We start from the raw sequence: 19,801 nt of genomic DNA, 5'->3' as shown, positions 1-19,801 counted from the left end.
ATCTAAATTTCCCTTAAATGTTGAAAATTAACCTGCATCCAATACTTCCATAGGCAGTTGGTTCTTTACTCGCACTACCCTCTGGGTGAAGAAGTTTCCCATCAGGTTCCCCTTGCATATTAGTGCTCACAGAACACTGGAGGAACTCAGCAGGACAGGTAGCATCTATTGAAAATAATAAGCTGTTGACTTTCAGGCCGAGACCCTTATTCAAGACTGAGAAGGAAGGCAGAAGATACCAAAATAAAGAAGTGCGGGATGGAAAAGAGTTTAGTTAGAAGGTGATAAGTGAGGCCAGGTGAATGGGAAAGGTCAAGGCCTGGAGTAGAAAGGAACTTCACAGGAGAGGAGGGTGGACCATATGAGAAAGGGAATGAAGAAGGGACCCAGGGGGAAGTAATAGCCAGATGAGAAGAAGTAAATGGTCAGAGTGAGGAATAGATGAAGTGGGGGGAGGAATTTGTTTACCAGAAGGAGAAATTGATATTCATGCCACAGTTTGGAGGGTACCCAGACAGAATATAAGGTGTTGTTCCTTCATCCTGAGGGTGGTCTCATCTTGCTACAGGAGGAGGCATGTAGAAACAGGAATGGGAATCGGAATGAAAATGTTTGGTCACTGGGAAGTGTTGCTTGTGGCAGATGGTGCAAAGGTGCTAAGTGAAGTGGTCCCCCAATTTACGACGGGTCTGCATTGGGAGCACCAGACACAGAAGATGAATACAGCAGATTTGCAAATGAAGTCTGCTTCACTTGGAAAGGCTGCTTGGGACCATGTGTAGAAGTGAGGGAGACAGTGTATGCGTGGGTGCCACACTATGGCCGCTTTCAGGGTTAAGTCCCTAGAGGGAGATTAGTCGGGAGGGGTGGATGGTCAAGGGAATCACGGTGGGAGCAATCCCTGTGGAAAAAGGGGGGGAGGGGTGGGGAGATGAAGAGATTGTTTAGTGGTAGGATCCCCTTACATATTTCACATTTCACCCTTAACCCATGACTTCTAGTTCTAGTCTCTCTCAACCTCAGTGGGAAAAAGCCTGCTTGCATTTACCACTTACCCTTATATACCTCTCATAATCTTAATTATGTCTATCAAATCTCCCCATATATATAATGCATTTTATATTATGAGGAGATCTAATTTTTTGATACTAAAAGTTTACAACGTTCACAATAGTAAAATATGCAGCAGTCAATTTACAAACAGTAATGTGAAAACACCGATTCATTAAAAAACCAGATCACCTCTTTTGGACATTGGATGAAATATGAATGTTGGCTGGGACAATAATAGACGATGTCTTCTCCTGGAATACTTCCTTGGAATGAGGCAAGAATTTGATTGGTTGAAACTACATATTGCTCTTGAAAGAAAAATGCATCTCATTCATTAAGAGTTTACCAGTGTTGTGCAAGCCTTTTAGAAATTGTTGAATTAGACCTTTACTGTTGTTGAGTATACATAACAATTCTCCACATATCATAAGACATGACACAGAAACAGAATTAGGCCATTCAGTCCATCAAGTCTGCCCTGCCTTTCCATCATGACTGATATATTATCCTGTCAACCTTGTTTTCTGCCTTCATCCCATAACCTTTGATGCCCTGCTTAATTAGGATCTGATCAACCTTCATCTTAAATATACCCAATTACTTGGCCTACACAAGCTATCTGTGGCAATGAATACCACCCTCTGCCTAAAAAAAAAATTCCTTATCTCTGTTCTAAGTGGATTTCCCTCTATTCTGAGGCTGTGCTGTCTTGCCCTAGACTCCCCCCACTATAGGAATCATCATCTCCACATCCATTGTATCTAGGCCTTTCAATATTCAATAGGCTTCAATAAGATCCCCTCTCATTCTTCTGAACTCCAATGAGTACAGGCCCAGAGCCAATAAATGCTCTTCATATCCTGGGATTAACCCTTCATTTCCTGGGATAATCCCCTGAAGCCTCTCTAATGGCAGCACATCTTTTCTTATATAAGGGGACCAAAACTACTCACAGTTCTCCAAGTATGGTCCTTGAATCCTTATCCTTAATAATAGACTTCATCATCTTTCCAATCTATAGCTCTTTGACTGAAAGACCAATTTTCTTGCATAGGAAACTACATTCCAATTAGCAGTAGTTTCATTTTGCAGGGTTAATAAATTTTTTATTATAGATTGGTGATATTTGCCCTGGAATTTTAATTGGTTCAAAGCTCAGATTTTTACAAAAACATTTCAATTTCATCTAGTATAGAAATTAGTTGCCTTTTTAATGATAGCTCCTGTATCAGACTTACAGCATGTAACTATTATGTCAATGATGTTAGTGATCTATGCATTATACTCCTCATACATAAGAATATAGAGCTCTGGACGATTGATTTCTTAATGGTGTTGAAATCCAATAAGTGGTGATCCTCTTTTACTGTAGTTTCTTCACATGTTTTCAGTGAAAGTTATTTCTCAGGGTTATAAGGAGTAATTCTTGAATACTTTAATACAGACAAACTTACTAAGTATTTTGTGTCAGTTTTTACTTTCTAGCAGTTTCCCAGAAAGCTGAGAGTATCAAGGAATAGAAGTGAGTATAGTTGCTATTGTTAAGCAGAAGATGCTTGGAAAGTTGTAAGGTCTGAAGGTAGATAAGTCATCTGGATAAGATGGACGACACCCCATCAGGTAGCTGAAAAGATTGTGGAGGCATTAGTAATAATCTTTCAAGAATCACTAGATTCTGGAAAGTTTCCAGACGACTGGAAAATTGTAAATGTCACACCATTTTTTAAGAAGAAGAGTCAGTGGATGTTGTATACTTTGATTTTCAGAGGCTTTTGACAAAGTGCTGCACATAAAGCCTCTTAATAAGCCTCTTAATGTCCAAGATATTACAGGAAAGATAATAACATGGATAGAAGATTAGCTGACTGGCAGGAGGAATAGTGTGGAAACTAAGGGGGCCTTTTTCTGGTTGGCTGCCAGAGGTGTTCCACAGAAATCGGTGTTGGGACCACTTCTTTTCATGTTATATATCAATGATTTGGATGATGGAAATGATGGCTTTTTGACCAAATTTGTGGATGATACAAAAGAAAGATTAAGAGACAGTGCTGAGGAAGTAGGAAGTCTGCACAAGGACTTAGATGGATAAGGAAATTGGCAGAGAAGTGGAACATGGAATATAGTATGGAGAACTGTATGGTCAATCACTTTGGTGGAAGGAATAAAGGTATAAGCTATCTTCTAACTGGAGGGAAAATTCAAAAATCAGAGAGTCTTGGGAGTCATCACGCAGGATTCCAAAAAGGTTAAATTGCAGTTTGAGTCAGGTAAGAAAGGCAAATACAATGTAGGCACTCATTTCAAGAGGTCTAGAATATAACAGAAAGGATATAGTATTGAGGCTTTATAAGGCATTGGTCAGATTGCACTTGGATTATTGTGAGCAGCTTTTGAGCCCTGATTGAAGAAAAGATGTGTTGCCATCAGAGAGGGTCCTGAGGAGGTTCATGAAAATGCTTCCAAGAATGAAAGGAACAAACACAAAATGCTGCAGGAACTCAGCAGGCCAGGCAGCATCTATGCAAAAGAGTGCTGTCAACATTTTGGGCCGAGGCCCTTCAGCAAGACGGGAGTAAAAAAAGAGAAGAGGAGTACAGTTAAAAGGTGGTGGGGGGGGGGGGGAGAGGAAGAAACACAAGGTGACAGGTGAAATCAGGAGGGGGAGGGGTGATGTTAAGAGTTGTGAAGTTGACTGGTGAAAGAGATACAGGGCTGGAGAAGGCTGTGCCTGATGGGAGAGGACAGAATGCCATAGAAGAAAGAAAAGCGGGGAGGGGGGAGGAGCACCAGAGGGAGCCTCCAACCTGATAGCATGAACATCAATTTCTCAAACCTCCAGTAATGGCCATTTCTCCAACCCCCCCCCCCCCCTCCACCATTCACCATCCCCTTTTCCCTCTCTCACCTTACCTCTTTGCTGTCCATCGCCTCCCTCTGATGCTCCTCCCCATCTTTTCTTTCTTCCATTGCCTTTCGCCACTCCTATCAGACTCCCCTTTCTCCAGCCCTGTATCGCTTTCATTAACCAACTTCCCATCTCTTTACTTCACCCCCTCCCTCTCCTGGTTTCACCTATCACGTCGTGTCTCTCCCTCTCCTCCCCCCACCTTTCAGCTGTACTCCTTATCTTATTTTTCTCCAGTCCTGCTGAAGGGCCTTGACCCAAAATGTTGACTGTACACTTTTCTGTAAGTGCTGCTTGGCCTTCTGAGTTCCTCCAGCATTTTGTGGGTGTTGCTTGGATTTATAGCATCTGCAAATGTTTTCTTCATTGTGCCAAGAATGAAAGGGTTAATGTCCTGTATGAGGAGTGTTTAAGGGCTCTGGCCCGTTCTTGCTGGAGTTTAGAAGAATGAGGGGAAATCTCATTGAGACTTATTAAATATTAAAAGGCCTAAACAGAGTGGATCTGGATGATTCCTATAGTGGCAGGAGTCTAGGATCAGAAGGCAAAAACACAAAATAGGGGGATGTCAATTTAGAACAGAGATGAGGAGGAATTTCTTTAGCCAGAGTATAGTGAATCTGTGGAATTCATTGTCATAAATGACTGGGGAAGATAAGTCATTAGGTGTATTTAAAGTGGAGATTGATAGTTTCTTGAGTGGTCAAGGCATCAAATATTACAGGGAGAAGGCAAGATAATGGGGTTGAGAGGGATAATAAATCACCGCTATGAAATGGCAGAGCTGGATCGTTGGACTGAATGGCCTAATTCTGCTCCTACTGTATGTCTTATGGTATAAATGCTATCAGGAGATTATTACTGACCACTGGTGTAACTATTGAGGCACAAATTATATCACATGATGGTTTGCTTATTTTGTTGGATATCTTTAAATTTCATAGCTAAGTACCTTATACATACCTGGATGGAAATAAGTTTTGTTAATGTTGTTTCAGCATGCATTTTGGGTAAGTTTGGTAAGTATATAGAAATATACTGTTATCAGTCAACATTTCATCCCTGATACAGAACTACAATAGGAGACCAGCTTGTTAAGTAATCTACTTGCCATATTCCTTGGCACCTTGTCTGCTATGCTGAAAGGATTTCTCCCAACAGTATTGAATTTCTCAGTACAGAAAAGGTTACCCCCCCCCCCACCCAGGGTAAATGCTGGTTACACATGCCAAATGCCGGTGTTTTGATACTCTCTTCACATCTACCAGAGTATCTTAATTCCTTTTTGTAATAGGTGCAGTAGAAATTCTAGAATCATATGTAAAGCTCATCTAACAGTGCCAGGATTTATTTTTAAAATGGGATGTACTCTTTATTTCTTGTTTTATGTTCCAGCTCAATAATGAATTGTATAGATGAAGAACTATAATAGGTCATCTTAAACCTGAAGCAACCAGCTTTTGAATGAAAAAATATCCCTTTGGTTAATGAGACTGTCAAACTGCAAGATAATGTGAGAGGGAGAAATGGGAAATTTCTTCTTTTCTCCCAAGATATTATCAATCAATAACTCATAATTATGACATTCTTCAACGTAAAGGGTTGTATTGCCACAGAATTGTAAAAGGGATATGGAGTGAGTGCAGAATAGTGATATCATGTTTGAAGAAGTTATTGAATAGCAAATCAAGCATTGAGGTCCGGATGCCTTTCTATTTCCTATATGTGCATATTATGTTGGATAGGGTAAAAGGCTAGTGAGGTGAGCAATCACAAATGAATTTGGCAGTTGGACTGTGAAATCAAGTCAATCATAATTTGAATAGCTCAGCAGAAAGCCATTGATTAGACAATCAAAATTTGAATAGCTCAAACTCAGCAGAAAGCAGCTGATTGGGCAATCGAGGTCAGGTGACCAAGCAGTTTGAAAAGCTCAAACAAATAAATAGAGGGTGACCTCAAGCTGAGTGGCCTGTGGAAAGCGGCCAGTGAAGGAGTGGAGATTTGAGGTTTTGACGAGAAGAGGCTGAGGACAAGCTTCACTCCGTGAGGTAAGGCTGGGTAAGTTCCTTTCAAAAGAGAAAGTTTCAAAAGTTGAGGCAAGTATTGGGTAAGTCATGGCAGCTGAGATTGACCCCGGGGTTTGTTCATCCTGCAGCATGTGAGAAATCAGGGATACTTCCAGTGTCCCTGACGACTATGTGTGCAGGAAGTGTGTCCAAGTGCAGCTTCTGGCAGACCACATTGAGTGTCTGGAGCTGCGATTGGATTCATACTGGAGCATTTGTGATGCTGAGAAAGTCGTGAATAGCACATTCAGTGAGTTGGCCACACCGCAGGTAAAGGCTACACAGGCAGAAAGGGAAGGGGTGGCCACTAGACTGCGTAGCAGTAGGCAGGTAGTGCAGGAGTCCCCTGGGGTCATCTCCCTCCTAAACAGATATACTGTTTTGGATACTATTGGGGGAGATGTCTCATCAGGGGAAGGCAGCAGCAGCTGAGTTCATTGCACCATGGGTGGCTCTACGGCACAGGAGGGAAGGAAAAGGAGTGGGAGAGCTATAGTGATAGGGGATTCGATTGTAAGGGGAATAGATAGGCGTTTCTGCGGCCGCAAACGAGACTCCAGGATGGTATGTTGCCTCCCTAGTGCAAGGGTCAAAGATGTCTCTGAGCGGCTGCAGCACATTCTGGAATGGGAGGGTGAACAGCCAGTGGTCGTGGTGCACAGAGGTACCAACGATATAGGTAAAAAATGGGATGAGGTCCTACAAGGTGAATTTAGGGAGTTAGGAGATAAACTAAAAAGTAGGACCACAAAGGTAATAATCTCTACCAGTGCCAAGTCCTAGTCAGAGTAGAAATAGGAGGATATTTCAGATGAATACGTGGCTTGAAAAATTGTGCAAGGAGGAGGAATTCAAATTTCTGGGGCATTGGAACCAGTTCTGGGGAAGGTGGGACAGGTATAAACACGACGGTCTGCACCCGGGCTGGACTGGAACCAATGTCCTGGGGGAGCATTTGCTACTGCTGTTCAAGAGGCTTTAAACTAATGTGGCAGGTGGATGGGATCAAGTGCAGAGAGACAGAGGGGTGTAAAATGAGGGTAGAAGCAAAAAGTAGTAAGGTGAAAAGTAAAAGTGGCAGGCAGGCAAATCCAGGGCAAAAATCAAAAAGGGCAACTTTTCAACATCAATGTATAAGGAGTGGTGTAAAAACAAGCCTGAAGGCTTTGTGTGTCAATGCGAGGAGCATTCGTAACAAGGTGGATGAATTGAATGTGCAGATAGTTATTAATGAATATGATATAGTTGAGATCACAGAGACATGGCTCCAGGGTGACCAAGGATGGGAGCTCAACATCCAGGGATATTCAATATTCAGGAGGGATAGACAGGAAAGAAAAGGAGGTGGGGTAGCCTTGCTGGTTAGAGAGGAGATTAATGCAATAGAAAGGAAGGACTTTAGCCTGGAGGATGTGGAATTGATATGGGTAGAGCTGCATAACTCTAAGGGGCAGAAAACACTGGTGGGAGTTGTGTACAGGCCACCTAACAGTAGTATTGAGATTGGGGATAGCATTAAACAGGAAATTAGAAATGCGTGCAATAAAGGAACAGCAGTTATAATGGGTGACCAATCTACATATAGATTGGGTGAACCAAGTTGGTAAGGGTGCTGAGGAAGAGGATTTCTTGGAATGTATGCGGGATGGTTTTCTGAACCAACATGTTGAGGAACCAACTAGAGAGCAGGCCTCCTGGACTGGGTATTGAGCAATGAGGAAGGGTTAGTAGCAAACTTGTTGTGCGAGGCTCCTTGGGTAAGAGTGACCATAATATGGTGGAACTCTTCATTAAGATGGAGAGTGACATAGTTAATTCAGAAACAAAGGTTCTGGACTTAAAGAAGGGTAACTTTGAAGGTATGAGACATGAATTAGCTAAGATAGATTGGCAAATGATACTTAAAGGGTTGATGGTGGATATGGAATGGCAAGCATTTAAAGATCGCATGGATAAACTACAACAATTGTTCATACCAGTTTGGGAAAAGAATAAACCAGGGAAGGTAGTGCACCCGTGGCTGACAAGGGAAATTAGGGATAGTATCAAGTCCAAAGAAGAAACATATAAATTAGCAAAAATAAGCAGCACACCAGAGGACTGGGAGAAATTCAGAGACCAGCAGAGGAAGACAAAGGGCGTAATTAGAAAAGGGAAAGAAGATTATGAGAGAAAGCTGGCAGGGAACATAAAAACTGACTGTAAAAGCTTTTATAGATACGCGAAAAGAAAAAGATTGGTCAAGACAAATGCAGGTCCTTTACAGTCAGAAATAGCTGAATTGATCATGGGGAACAAAGACATGGCAGACCAACTGAATAACTACTTTGGTTCTGTCTTCACTAAGGACATAAATAATCTGCCGGAAATAGTAAGGGACTGAGGGTCGAGTGAGATGGAGGAACTGAGGGAAATACATGTTAGTAGGGAAGTGGTGTTAGGTAAATTGAAGGGATTAAAGGCAGATAAATCCCCAGGGCCAGATGGTCTGCATCCCAGAGTGCTTAAGGAAGTAGCCCAAAAAATAGTGGATGCATTATTGATAATTTTTCAAAACTCCTTAGATTCTGGATTAGTTCCTGAGGATTGGAGGGTGGCTAATGTAACCCCACTTTTTAAAAAAGGAGGGAGAGAGAAACTGGGGAATTATAGACCGGTTAGTCTGACATCGGTGGTGGGGAAAATGCTAGAGTCGGTTATCAAAGATGTGATAACAGCACATTTGGAAAGAGGTGAAATCATCGGACAAACTCAGCATGGATTTCTGAAAGGAAAATCATGTCTGACGAATCTTATAGAATTTTTTGAAGATGTAACTAGTAGAGTGGATAGGGGAGAGCCAGTGGATGAGGTATATTTAGATTTTCAAAAGGCTTTTGACAAGGTCCCACACAGGAGATCAGTGTGCAAACTTAAAGCACACAGTATTGGGGGTATGGTATTGATGTGGATTGAGAATTGATTGGCAGACAGGAAACAAAGAGTGGGAGTAAATGGAACCTTTTCAGAATGGCTGGCAGTGACTTGTGAGGTACCGCAAGGCTCAGAGCTGGGACCCTAGTTGTTTACAATATATATTAATGATTTAGACGAGGGAATTAAATGCAGCATCTCCAAGCTTGCAGATGACACGAAGCTGGCCGGTGGTGTTAGCTGTGAGGAGGATGCTAAGAGGATGCAGTGTGGCTTGGATAGGTTAGGTGAGTGGGCAAATTCAGGGCAGATGCAATTTAATGTGGATAAATGTGAGGTTATCCACTTTGGTTGCAAGAACAGGAATGCAGATTATTATCTGAACGGTGGCCGATCAGGAAAAGGGGAGATGCAACGAGACCTGGGTGTCATTGTACACCAGTTGTTGAAGGTGGGCATGCAGGTACAGCAGGCGGTGAAAAAGGCAAATGGTATGTTGGCATTTATAGCAAAAGGATTTGAGTACAGGAGCAGGGAGGTTCCACTGCAGTTGTACAAGGCCTTGGTGAGACCACACCTAGAATATTGTGTGCAGTTTTGGTGCCCTAATCTGAGGAAAGACATTCTTGCCATAGAGCGAGTACAGAGAAGGTTCACCAGATTGATTCCTGGGATGGTAGGACTTTCATATGAAGAAAGACTGGATCAACTAGGCTTGTACTCACTGGAATTTAGAAGATTGAGGGGGGGGGTGTTTATTGAACCGTATAAAATTCTAAAGGGATTGGACAAGCTAGATGCAGGAAGATTGTTTCCGATGTTGGGGAAGTCCAGAATGAGGGGGTCACAGTTTAAGGATAAAGGGGAAGCCTTTTAGGACCAAGATGAGGAAAAACTTCTTCACTCAGAGAGTGGTGAATCTGTGGACTTCTCTGCCACAGGAAACAGCTGAGGCCAGTTCATTGGCTATATTTAAGAGGAAGTTAGATATGGCCCTTGTGGCTAAAGGGATCAGGGGGAATGGAGAGAAAGCAGGTACAGGGTTCTGAGTTGGATGATCAGCCATGTTCATACTGAATGGCGGGTGCAGGCTTGAAGGGCCAAATGGCCTACTCCTGCATCTATTTTCTATGTTTCTATGAATTAGAAGAGTCATAATAGAAGGTATAATTCATTGAAATACTAAAAGTTTTACAAATGGGATAAAGCTGTCCATAAAGCCTTAAATAAACCCAACAACCTGGCCTCCACAACTGCATGTGGCAACAAATTCCACAAATTCACCATCCTTTGGCTTAAGAAATTTCTGTTCATCTTCATTTTGAGAAGGATCCTGAGCCTCTATCCTGAGGCTGTGCCCTCTTGTCCTAGACTCTCTACTCTGCCTAGGCCTTTCAGCATTTGAAAGGTTTCAATGAGATATCCCCTCATCCTTCTGAATTTCAGTGAGTACAGATCCATAGCTATCAAATGTTCCTCATATAACCCTTTCATTCCTGGAATCATCCTTGTAAACCTCCTCTGGACTCTCTCAAATGCCAGCACATCTTTTCTGTCTGCAGCACAAATTCAATAACAGTGATTCCAGTGGTATAAAGAGGCAAACTCATTAAATCCATAATAGAATAATAACCATAATAGAATCAATGAAAGACCGCACCATCCTTGGCATTCAACCAGCTTGCAAAAGACAACAAATTGTGCAAATACAAAAAGAAAGAAATAATAATAATAATAAGTAAATAAATAATAAATATCCAGAACATGAGATGAAGAGTTCTTGAAAGTAAATACATTGGTTGTGGGAACATTTCAATGATGGGGCAAGTGAACTTGTTCCCTTTGGTTCAAAGCTTGATTGTTGAGGGGTAATAACCATTCCTGAACCAGATGGTGTGCATCCTGAGGTTCCTGTACCTTTGTCCCAATGGTAACTGCAAGAAGAGAGAATGAGTGGCAGTGAGCATGAGAGGTAGTGGTTGTCTCTGATCATGGATGCTGCTTTCTGGTGATCCTGCTTTGTGTAGATGTTCACAGTGGTGGGGAAGGCTTTACCCATGATCAACTGGAGAGCAACCCATGATCCACCACTTTTGTAGAATCTTCCATTCAGTGGCATTGGTATTTCCATACCAGGCTATGATGCAGCCAGTCAATGTACTTTCCACCACACATCTATAGAAATTCGTCTAAGTTTTAGATGTCATTCAGAATCTCCACAAACTCCTAAGGAGGTAGAAGTACTACCATGCTTTCTTTGTAATTGCACTTGTGTGCTGGGTCTAGGGCAGATCCACCAAAATAATAACACTGATGAATTTAATGTTTGTGACCCTCTCACTTGTGATCCTCTGATGAGGACTGACTCATGGGCTCATGGACTTCTAGTTTCCTCTTCCTGAAGTCAATAATCAGCTTCTTAGTCTTGCTGACATTGAGTGAGAGATTGCTGTTATGGCACCACTCAGCCATATTTCTAATCTCCCTCCTATATGCTGATTCGTCACTACCTTTGATTCAGCCTATGAGAGTGGTGTCATCAGCAAACTTGAATATGGCATTGGAGCTGTGCTCAGACATACAGTCAGAAGTATAAAGCGATTCAGATCAGGAGGCTCAGCATACAGCCTTGTGATGCATCTGTGCTGATGGAGATTGTGAAGGAGATTTTGTTGCCATCCTGAACAGAGTGGAGTTTGCAAGTGAGGAAATCAAGGATCCAATTGCACATGGAGGTACTAATGCCAAGGTCTTGGAGCTTATTGTTTAATTTTGAGTTGATAATGGCATTGAATGTTCCAGGGTTTAGTGAAGAGCCAATGAGATGGTATCTGCTGTGGACCTGTTGTTCTGGTAGGCTAATTAGATTGGATCCAAATTGTCTTTCAACCGGGAGTTGATATGTTTCATTACAGGCCTCTTAAAACACATCATCACTGTGGATGTAAATGCTATTGGGCAATAGTCATTGAGGCCGGTTACTACATTCTTCTTAGGCACTGGCATAAATGAAGTCTACTTAAAGCAGGTGGTAACCTCAGACTGCCAAAGTGAGAGGTTAAAGATCTTGGTGAACATTCCAGCCAGTTGATCAGCACAGGTGTTTTGTACTTAGCCAGGTAGCCTGTGTGGACCGTATAGTTTTCATGGGTTCATCATCCTGAAGGCTGCTTGCATGTAAGCCTCAAAGACTGAAATCTCAGGAGCATCTGGGGCTATCAGAATTTGTGATGGTTCCTCCATGTTTTGATGGTCAAATTGAGCAAAGAAGGTATTGAGTTCATCTGCAAGTGAGGCTCTGTTGTTGCTTATGGTGCTTGATTTTACTTTATAAGAGATGATAGCTTCAAACCCTGTCATGACTATTGAGCACCCTTCGTTGTTTTATGTTTAGTTCAGAATTGCCATTCGACAATGGTCTAATGTGTTGGGACCTTTGGTGCTACAGATTATATGCTAATGGTAATTGGACAGAGTTTTCTTCAAACCATCCTAGCTGAAGTCTCAACTATAACTTGATGTGCATTGGGATTGACTGTTTCTTGTTTGGAGAAGTCATCATGCAGTATCTTAAGTACTTGAATACTGTATGCCACTGTATGTAAACTGCAGTCAGGATTATGGAGGAGAACTCCCTACATAAGTAGAACTGATGAACCTTGAACGTTAGGTATTTAAAGGCGGGGATGGAGATGCTGACTACCAAGTACACAGTGTATAAGAAAATGTAGGCAACTGGAGTTAGTTGTATGGCTAGAATTCTAAGAAAAAAATAAAAAGAGGAATGAAATCAGAGAATTTTAGAATTATGAATTATTTTGCTTTTTCACTAAGAATTTTAATATCAATTTTGTCATTCTGAAACAGATTAGCGGCAGATAGATTAATGATGGCAAGGGCAAGTATATTTTTAATCTTTCCAATAGCATGGTGAGATTTAATCTTAACTAATGGCAACGTTCTACAGGTTCTTTTCCAAATACTATTCTAATATACCAAAGTATCATTGCTCTTTCATTTTTTCATCAAAACCCTTGAACTCCCAATCTAGTAGCTGTATGGAGCTTCTGCACAGTAATGCAGATCGAGAAACTGACTCACCCCAATCTTTAAGGACAACTAAAGAACTAAATAGGTGGTCATAACCTCTTAGAAGGTGGAAGTGTGGTTGTGGAGCTTTGGTTTTGTTGGATAGTATCAAGTCATTCTATGACAATTGCAGCATATTCTTCAGTTTGTCTAAATAATAGTAGATAGTAGGGCAGTGGTTATGTTACTGGATGAGTAGACAGAATTCAGAACCGTAGATTCAGAGACATCAAACTGAGTCATCGCAGCTAGGAAATATAAATGCAAATAATTAAACGTATTTAGAAGAAGCTATCAATAGTAAGCATTAAGTGCCTACATGTCACAAAAATACATCTGGCTCACTAAGGAATATCCTCTGGGGAAGGAATTGTGCCATCCTTTATGCAATATTCTCTCTGTGTATCTCCAGATTTATTGTTTGGGGTTTATTGGTATCTTTGTGTACCCCAATTGCACCACAGTTCAGGAACACAATAAATTCTTTTATTGAGAGCAGTATCCATGTCATGTGCATAATAATGCCATGATAGCATAGCAGTTATCACAACGCTTTTACAGCTTGGGACATTGGAGCTTGGAGTTCAATTCCAGAACCATCTGTAAGGAGTTTGTACGTCCTCCCCGTGAAAAATGTGAGTTTTTTTCTGAGTGCTCCAGTTGCCCCCCACATTCCAAAGACATGATTATTAGGTTAATTGGTTGTAGTAAATTGTCCTGTGATTAGTCTAGTGTTCCATAAATAGGTGGGTTGCTGGGTGGTATAGCTCATTGGGCCAGAAGGGCCTGTTCCACACTGTATCTCTGTAATAATAAAAAAAGAAAAAAGAGAGATAGGCAGAGTAGAAGTGTACCAAGTTCTACAGGTAAGTAATAGTGGAAGTGGTAATTATCAGGAGGCTTTCTAACACATATTTGTCCTGATGCCTGATTTAAGGTTGAAGTGGCCTTTTAAGAACATAATTAAATTCTTTGGGTTTTATAATACCAACATTTTTGTTTACAGGCCCAGGAATCTGACTTGATTTCCAATATCCAAGTCTCCCAAAGGCCAGAGGTAGTTGATGACTTTCTTAGAAATTTTCTGATCAAGATGGGAATGATAAAAACACTTGACTGTTTTCAAACTGAATGGTAAGAGTGGGGTAAAATAAATATAATGCTAAACTTGAACTGTTCTCCTCTTCTCATTATCCCCTTTTACCCAACGGTATCATCCTCATTTGAGTGCAGCAGCACTTGTGCCATGCAGTCTATTTATGAATACATAACTTTTCAAATAATCTATTGAACTAATAATATAATTTACCTTTGTTTGGATCACCTATTTTATGTACTTCTGCATTAGTCTAATCATATTTTCTCCAATGTATATTTCATTTCTGTAGGTTTTAAATGTGTGATAAAATGGCTGAAGATACAGATATAGTCACCAGCTGTGAAAATAGCATTTTGTTTTATATTGGGTGTAAGCAGGCTGAAGCACTAAATGCATAACTATGTTAAGAAATTGCTATGATACTTACTGCATACTCCTCGTACATACAATATTGGGATATTGTATGTACATACAATATCATTTATTGTTTGATTTTAAACAAGTTTACATTTGCCCTACCACCTATTTTTAACATTTTATAGATAAATTGATTCTATTTATTTAAACACACTTCAGATCGTTCTTTATTATCCCTGCTTTCATTCTTAATTGTTCTCAACCTACTGTTCTTTTGAGTTACCTCAAGGTGATGCCAAAAAGTAACTTTTTCCACAATTTAATAATTATTTATGAAATGTAAAGCAGTGAAATTTCTGTTCTAGACCATACATTTTATATATATCCTGTCATGTTAGGTATGAAATGGTGCAAAAAGGCTCATTGAAATGGCAGGATGTTGGATTTGTTCCTGATGTCTACACTCACAACCAGCTGCTAGAGAGTGAGCTAAGAAATGTAAAGAAGGATCTGGAGAACTGCAGGAAAGCAACCAAGTATGTAGTAAATAATTTAATAGCATTTGAATATACATAAGTTACTTAAGGTAGGAATTTGTATATAAAATAAACGTGTGTGTTAACCAATAATGAAACCATGCCTCTTTTATTTACAGCACTGCCAGTGAAGCATTAGTAAAACTAAGGAAAGAACGCGATTTTCATAGGATGCATCATAAACGTGTAGCACAGGAGAAAAACAGACTCATTAATGATATTAAAAGGTAAAGAAAATTGCCTAGTATGAGATCTAATGTAGTTTTCAGAATTCAGAACCATATTATAATCATAACTGGTAACAAAAATATTAAATAGATACTTTTGGGGGGGAAAAGAGAAAGTAGACTTTTAGTTCTGTTAGAAGAGTACAAACCATTTGAGAGGAACAAACTGACTGAATTTGCAATCTTTATTGCTGAATTAATATCTTTATGTGCTTTACATTAGTAAAAGTTCAATGTAAGTTTTTTCATGGGACTTACCCACGCGGATAATCCCCTGCGGATAAGGAGGGCCAACTGTAATAATATTTAAGGAGCCTGCATCATAAAATTTAAGACCACTGATGTACAATTTAAAAAAAAATTTGATGTAATATATTCTGAGCAAAAATATAGTGAATACACATGACTCCCACTTTACGTGGGCTTGCATTCCTAAAAAAAAAGGACTTATCTCAGCTTTCTGCAATGTTGAAGCTCTGACATTGGAACATGTGGCAAGAAATGCAAGTTGGGGAAAAGGCTGTGCTAATATATTTACTTCTTTACACATAAAAGAGGATGTTATTATATATCTCAGATTCTTTGGGTAGTGATTTGTGCATTCTGTATGGGAGACTTTCATAACCTGAATGGCCTATTGCCACCTCATTATCTCCCCTTTTACAATATTGTTGGGTGCAGACTACTGAGGTGGATATGAGCTGTTCTTCTAATTTGCATTTGTCCTCACCCTGGCAGTAGAAGGGCAGAGGACAATTCAGTGAGAGAATAGTAAGGGAATGTGAGATGGTTTCCAACCCGGAATTCATGCATACAGAGTGCCAGTGTCCTGCAAAATGATCATCAAATCTATGTTTGCTCTTGAAGCAAAAGCAGCAAATGCAAGAGACAATTTTGGAGCTGATGCATGTAACCCTTTGTCTGACCTGAGTAGGCTGTTAGTTCTTTGGATTGTGGTGAGGGAGGACATGAAGGACAAGAATAGCATCTCTTACAGTTGCAGGTTAAAATAAAGGACAAGGAGGAATAGTAGGTAGGGATGAGCAAACTAGGAATCCTGGACAGAATAGTCCATGCTGAAATGAATGGGAAGAGGAAGAAGTAAGATATGACTGCTAGTGGAAATAACTGAAGATGGTGTGCTGCATGCAGATGCTAGAAGGTAAGGGGTGATGATTAAGGGAACTTTGTCTCAGTTCTATCTGGGAAGCAGGAAAGAGTAAGAGGAGAAATTTGGGAAACAGATTAAATGTGCATATTGACTATAGCAGAGGTGAAAACACATTTCCTGAAATGTCCCAGAATGGAAAGCTCCATTTTGAGAACAGTTAACAGCAAAGACTGAGAAACTGAGAGAAAGAAATGGTATCCTTGCAAGGCAACAGGTAGGAGGAATTTTAGTTAAGATAGCTGTGGGAGTCAGTGGATTTGGAGTAAATGTCAGTGAATAGTTGTCTCCTGCACTGGAGAGTGAGGTCCAGGAGAGGAGGAGAGATGTCAAATGGTCCAAGTGTCATTGAGGATGGAGTGAAAGCTCATTGTGAAGGAGGTAAGATGGACAAGTTCCACACAAGTGCAGGAGGCAAGACCAGTGTCACAGCAGAGAAAGAGTTTGGGAGGATTGCCAGAGTAAATTTGGAAGGATAAAAAGACAAGCATAGCTGGGGCCCTGTGGAGTATCCTTGGCTATGCCTTCGATTTGTAGTAGTGGACATGGACATTCATGTGATTATCAAAATATTCATGTATCCTTGATAAGTTATAGTATGTAATTTCAGTATCTGATCTTGCAAATTTTGTTGCAAGTAACTATGCCTTGGCTCAGAATGTGCTGTCTTTAGAGAGTAGTAATTCAGTATTTGCCTTTGCCACCTCTCCAAGTAGTGACAAAAACCACCTCCGATCTTATCAGCTAAATTTGCACTGCACAAGACTTTTCACCAAGCAATCCAAGCATCATACACAAAAAACTGGAAAATAACTCCGTGAATGGGTGAAACCATGATCTCTAGTTAAGCCAGCTGTGAAAACACAATGTTTTTAATAGATAGAAATGTTCAAAGATATTCAAAGTATGAACAATTAATCAAACATTTTTAGTGAAATAAAAAAAAACTGAAGCACTTAATAAAATTTAACTGCCATTAGTTCAAATACTTTAATATCACGTATATCTTGGTCCCACAGAGCAATTCCTCTCCATTGTTCTCAATGGGACCAGGTTTCCTTCATTAGATCAATTCTATACATGTCCTATGGTCAGGTTCCCAACTGAAAGTTTTGAGGAATTACAAGAACTTTACATTTACCAGACTCCATTAGAGCACAGCAACAGAGTGCTGTCAAAGTGAATGTAGCCTGCATGTTGCAATAAAGTCCGAAGCTAACTGATATCATGCATAAGAAACTATGACACTTCCATTAATTCTGTTGACATTTCTCAGGAAAATCTTGGCCATTGTTCCATAGTGATGAACTGTCTTGAAATATCCCTAACATTTGGCCTTTGTTGCTTTCTCAGAGTTCATCAGGCATGTGGAAATTTGATCGTTGGACTCCTCTGGGCAATTTCGGAAATTTTCTTGTGGAACTTTCAGGGGAGCTTAAAAGCATTTTGTGATCTTGATTTGCTTGTGATCTTTTAGGCTTAAGAAGCACTATGCTACATTTGAACCTACCCTAAGGAAGATTACAGAGAAATATAACACTGCATTGAAAAACAAAATGCTGACAAGCTTGGAAAAAGACAGGGCTCTTGTGCAGGTAATTTCTTCAAAGGACCTGGCCTGAAAATGTAAATGATAAAGGTTAAGCTCTAATGTATGTACACGATTTAAAAGTTTGCTATTCTTGTATCATTCTCACAAAATACCCCAATGAAAATTTAAAGAACATCATTTTATTGTTGCAATCATATTAGACTCTACATACATGAAGCATACTGAAACATTGATATCAAATTTCATGTTAGTTCAATTTAGAAAATAAGTTTCAGTGACGTAATATATTTAGAAGACATGCTGTGTGGGTTTCTGGTCTTAAATGCAAAGAATGACTTGGGCATAAATTAAGTAACCTAATGTAATTAGGACTGGTGTTGGTTCAAGTCTGATTATATCCTGTCTCTTTAATAAGGTATACCTTAGAGTGCCAATGTGGCAGGGTATACTGGGAAAAGAGAAGCCTAAGCTTTTGTCATCATTAACTCCAGACTCTATGAAATTTTATAGCATTTGGCTGAACATAAGCAACATAGTATCACAGGACAGAAGGTGCCCATTCAATTATTCAGTGCATGCTAAATTCAAACAGAGCATTCCCATCAGACCATTCCTCTTAGTTTCCGAAAATCTGTTGTCAGATGCCCATTAACTCTCCCCCACCCCAATTGTCCTGCAACACATTTTGTCAGTTGTTAATTTACTGGCCACCACATCTTTTAGATGAGGGAGAAAACTGAATTGCCTGGAGGAAACATATGCACTTGCAAAGAGAAAGTGCACAAACTGTAAACAGACAGTGTATGAGATCAGGTTTGGAAACCGGGTCTTTTGAGATGTGAGGCAACAGCAGTAGCCGCTGCACCATTGTATCACTCAAAGGAGATCAAAATTGAAGATAATAGAAATTAATTCATAGAACACAGAACAATGCAGCACAGTACAGACCCTTCGGCCCACAATGTTGTGCCGACCCTTAAGCCCTGCCTCCCATATAACCCTCCACCTTAAACTCCTCCAAATACCTGTCTAGTAGTCTCTTAATTTCACTAGTGTACCTGCCTCCACCACTGACTCAGGCATTGCATTCCACGCACCAACCACTCTCTGGGTAAAAAACCTTCCTGTAATATCCCCCTTGAACTTTCCACCCCTTAGGAATAATGGTGCATAGTTCCCTGAAGGTGGAGTCTCGTGGACAGGGTGGTGAAGAAAGCTTTTGGTATGTTGACCTTTATAAATCAGAGCATTGAGTATAGGAGTTGGGATGTAATGTTAAAATTGTACAAGGCATTGGTAAGGCAGAATTTGGAGTATTGTGTACAGGTTTGGTCACCAAATTATAGGAAAGATGTCAACAAAATAGAGAGAGTACAGAGAAGATTTACTAGAATGTTACCTGGGTTTCAGCACCCAAGTTACAGGGAAAGGCTGAACAAGTTAGGTCTTTATTCTTTGGAGCGTAGAAGGTTGAGGGGGGACTTGATAGAGGTATTTAAATTATGAGGGGGAGAGTTGACATGGAAAGGCTTTTCCTTTGAGAGTAGGGAAGATACAAACAAGAGGACATGAGTTGAGACTTAGGGGGCAAAAGTTTAAGGGTAACATGAAGGGGAATTTATTTACTCAGAGTGGTAGATGTGTGGAATGTGCTTCCAGTAGAAGTGGTAGAGGCAGGTTCGGTATCGTTATTTAAAGCAAAATTGGATAGGTATATGGACAGAACAGGAATGGAGGGTTATGGGCTAAGTGTGGGTCAGTAAGATTAGATGAGAGTAAGCGTTCGGCATGGACTAGAAGGGCTGAGATGGCCTGTTTCCGTGCTGTAATTGT

The 19,801-nt window shown here is 40.4% G+C and overlaps 1 protein-coding gene across 3 annotated transcripts in view; it reads left to right on the top strand.

Moving 5' to 3' along the window:
* Positions 1-19,801, top strand: part of LOC132392864 (sperm-associated antigen 16 protein) — a 777,809-nt gene that overhangs the window by 27,146 nt on the left and 730,862 nt on the right. For all 3 annotated transcript variants that reach the window (XM_059967355.1, XM_059967357.1, XM_059967356.1), the window contains exons 4-7: positions 14,036-14,163; positions 14,884-15,021; positions 15,141-15,248; positions 17,894-18,011. In XM_059967355.1, the coding sequence (XP_059823338.1) occupies positions 14,036-14,163; positions 14,884-15,021; positions 15,141-15,248; positions 17,894-18,011 (492 nt within the window). The remainder of the gene's footprint in view (positions 1-14,035; positions 14,164-14,883; positions 15,022-15,140; positions 15,249-17,893; positions 18,012-19,801) is intronic.

Source organism: Hypanus sabinus, chromosome 4 (genome assembly GCF_030144855.1).
Source record: "Hypanus sabinus isolate sHypSab1 chromosome 4, sHypSab1.hap1, whole genome shotgun sequence".
Taxonomy (NCBI): domain Eukaryota; kingdom Metazoa; phylum Chordata; class Chondrichthyes; order Myliobatiformes; family Dasyatidae; genus Hypanus; species Hypanus sabinus.
The sequence above is the reverse complement of the archived record's forward strand: the minus strand, read 5'-3'. Positions and strand labels throughout refer to the sequence as shown.